At 39.0% G+C, this 2,252-nt stretch overlaps 1 protein-coding gene across 1 annotated transcript; it reads right to left on the bottom strand.

Moving 5' to 3' along the window:
* Positions 1 to 231: 231 nt before the first annotated feature.
* LOC105140909 (protein LYK5-like) lies at positions 232 to 2,252 on the bottom strand. The gene is made up of 4 exons (XM_011047953.1): positions 1,415 to 2,252; positions 957 to 1,313; positions 645 to 892; positions 232 to 345 (listed from the first exon to the last, which is right to left on the bottom strand). The coding sequence occupies exons 1-4, from the start codon at positions 2,250 to 2,252 to the stop codon at positions 232 to 234; spliced, it is 1,557 nt and encodes a 518-aa protein (XP_011046255.1).

The raw sequence follows: 2,252 nt of genomic DNA, 5'->3' as shown, positions 1-2,252 counted from the left end.
TAGCTACAAAGAGCAGAAACCCTAAGTATCCTTTCAGTTTATAATAGGAGATGCCAGTCTTAGAACATGTCCTGCTGCTGTTCCAGTATTTTCTACCATTCAGATTTTTCTCTCTAGCCTTCTGAAAATATCAAGATTTTTTTCTGTTTTTTTTTTTTGTTGTTGATGAATTAGTTCAATTTTTTTTGTTCAAATCAGTACTTCCACGCAGCCCACTTGTAAGTAATTCACTTATATCATCCAAAGAGCAGAAATCAAGCTGTCACATTCAGTAATAGGACCAAGAACATTATGCATATGATGCTCGATAATTGGGGAATAGAAACCATGACTTCTCGTGTACAACTGTCAAGGAAAACAGCATTCAAGCAAATCTATCGAACATATGTTTTAATGCTTTGCCAAATGCCAACAGCTTAAAGCTTCTGTTTGTCGGTTGACAAACATTGCATTCATCAGTATCCTAAGCATTCATCGAAAAAATAGAAATTACTTCCAATTACTCATACAGAAAAAACTGAAGTGATTGCATTTTTTATTTCATTTTAGAAGTTTCGAAGTACCTTCAGTATGCCATACTTGTATTTACAGTTTGATCAGAAGTACATGCGAAAAAAATAATTTTAAGAAAATATGAACTATACTATGCGATTCTTGAAAGAGCTTTCAAAACGTGATTCATGGTGGCGTAGATGATGAGGATCCTCCTCCATGCAACCCTTAGCCAGGAATGCCAAGCACATAGCATCACCCAATGAATAATCTCCTCCCAAAACAGGATCCATGAATTCCTTCAACTTTTCCAAGCAATGAGAAGAATCTTCAAACGCTCCATCAAATAAAAAACGGACTGAATCCTTCAAGATTTTCCCATCCCTAGACAAATCTTTTCCTGACATAAACTCAAAGCAAAACAACTCCAAATGCAAATACGTCAACCTGTAGAGAGGCCTGACCATTAGTAAGGTATTCAGGTGTCCAATGGGCCTCTCTGCCTGGAGTTATATGTTTATTCCAGACAATGTCTTCCTTTTCTTCGTCAGAAATGACAGGTTTTGCAAGTCTAAACCCAGCGATCTTGGCTCTCCAATTGGCAGTTATAAGCATATTTCTAGCGTTTATATTTTGATGAACAAAGGCTTGTGCTGTGCAGAAGTGTAAGTAGTGAAGGGCACCTGCTACATCAAAAGCAATCTGCATCCTTCTTAACCATGTAACCTGCCTATCCAATTTCTTATTTGACAAGCAGTCCCTTAAGCAGCCATTCTCAGCGAATTCGTATACAAGATAAGGATTAGAACCATTGCATATTCCTTCAAGTTTTACAATGTTTAGATGATTGATCTTTGTCAAAATGTAAATGACACGGCGAGCACCTTCTCTGACTCCATTTGTTCAATTGCTAGATAGTAACCTCCAATTCTACCTCCATACACTTCCACACCGATCTTAGAAGCCTCATTGAAATCTTCTGTCGCAATCCTTAGCTCCTCCAAGCTGAAATTAATCAGTGATTGCTTTAACTTGGACATTCCATCAAGAAAATCAGGTGAGACATTCGATGACACTGAACTTCTAGGAGTAAAAGGTTGGAACCTCCTAGGATGATACCTTCTTCGAATGCATATAAGAAACCCACAAGCTACCATCGTCATAACAACTGCCACAGAAACACCTACGCCAAGAAATACATGTAAATTCCATTTTGTTGATTTGGTACCAGGTACAACTTTTTCCAGGGGAATCAGTGCTCTAGGAGCAGGTGAGCTTCCTGGAAGAGAACCAGCATGCCACCTCACTTCCGGGACATCCTTTGCGGGAACAAGCAAAGTTGTTAGAGGAAAAATTGCTTCATATTGTCTTAGATTATTTGCATCCCTGATGTCTTTTTCGGGTAATCCAAATTTACTAGCGATGCCTTCCATGATATCCTTCTCCAAAATGGGGTATGTCACAAGATATTTCACTCCGTTTCTTCTCTGAGGCGAACCAGGACAAGCGCATCGAATTGGTACATTGATCAGAGAACCAACAGGGACATCATGGCCATCGAAATCTGCATTCTCCTCAATCAGACTTTGCACTTTCACCAAACCTTCAAAAACTTTGCAGGAAACAGATGCAAAAGAATCTTGTTTGGACATATTATACATGAAAATAAACTTAGAGAACCCCCCAAGGCAATGGCATGTAATGGGGATGATGATATCTTGCCCAAGCGGGAGACTCCAGTTAGAATCATCTTCAGCCAT

Source organism: Populus euphratica, unplaced genomic scaffold, assembly GCF_000495115.2.
Source record: "Populus euphratica unplaced genomic scaffold, PopEup_1.0 scaffold145.1, whole genome shotgun sequence".
Lineage (NCBI taxonomy): Eukaryota > Viridiplantae > Streptophyta > Magnoliopsida > Malpighiales > Salicaceae > Populus > Populus euphratica.
The sequence above is the reverse complement of the archived record's forward strand: the minus strand, read 5'-3'. Positions and strand labels throughout refer to the sequence as shown.

Excerpts from the sequence above, each read along its gene's own strand:
- LOC105140909 (XM_011047953.1), bottom strand. The coding sequence starts at position 2,252 with ATGGCTGAAGATGATTCTAACTGGAGTCTCCCGCTTGGGCAAGATATC. Across the intron at positions 1,314-1,414 it reads GTATGGAGGTAGAATTGGAG|GAATATGCAATGGTTCTAAT; the intron begins GTTACTATCTAG and ends TAAAACTTGAAG. Across the intron at positions 346-644 it reads GCTCTTTCAAGAATCGCATA|TTGTACACGAGAAGTCATGG; the intron begins GTATAGTTCATA and ends TTTCCTTGACAG.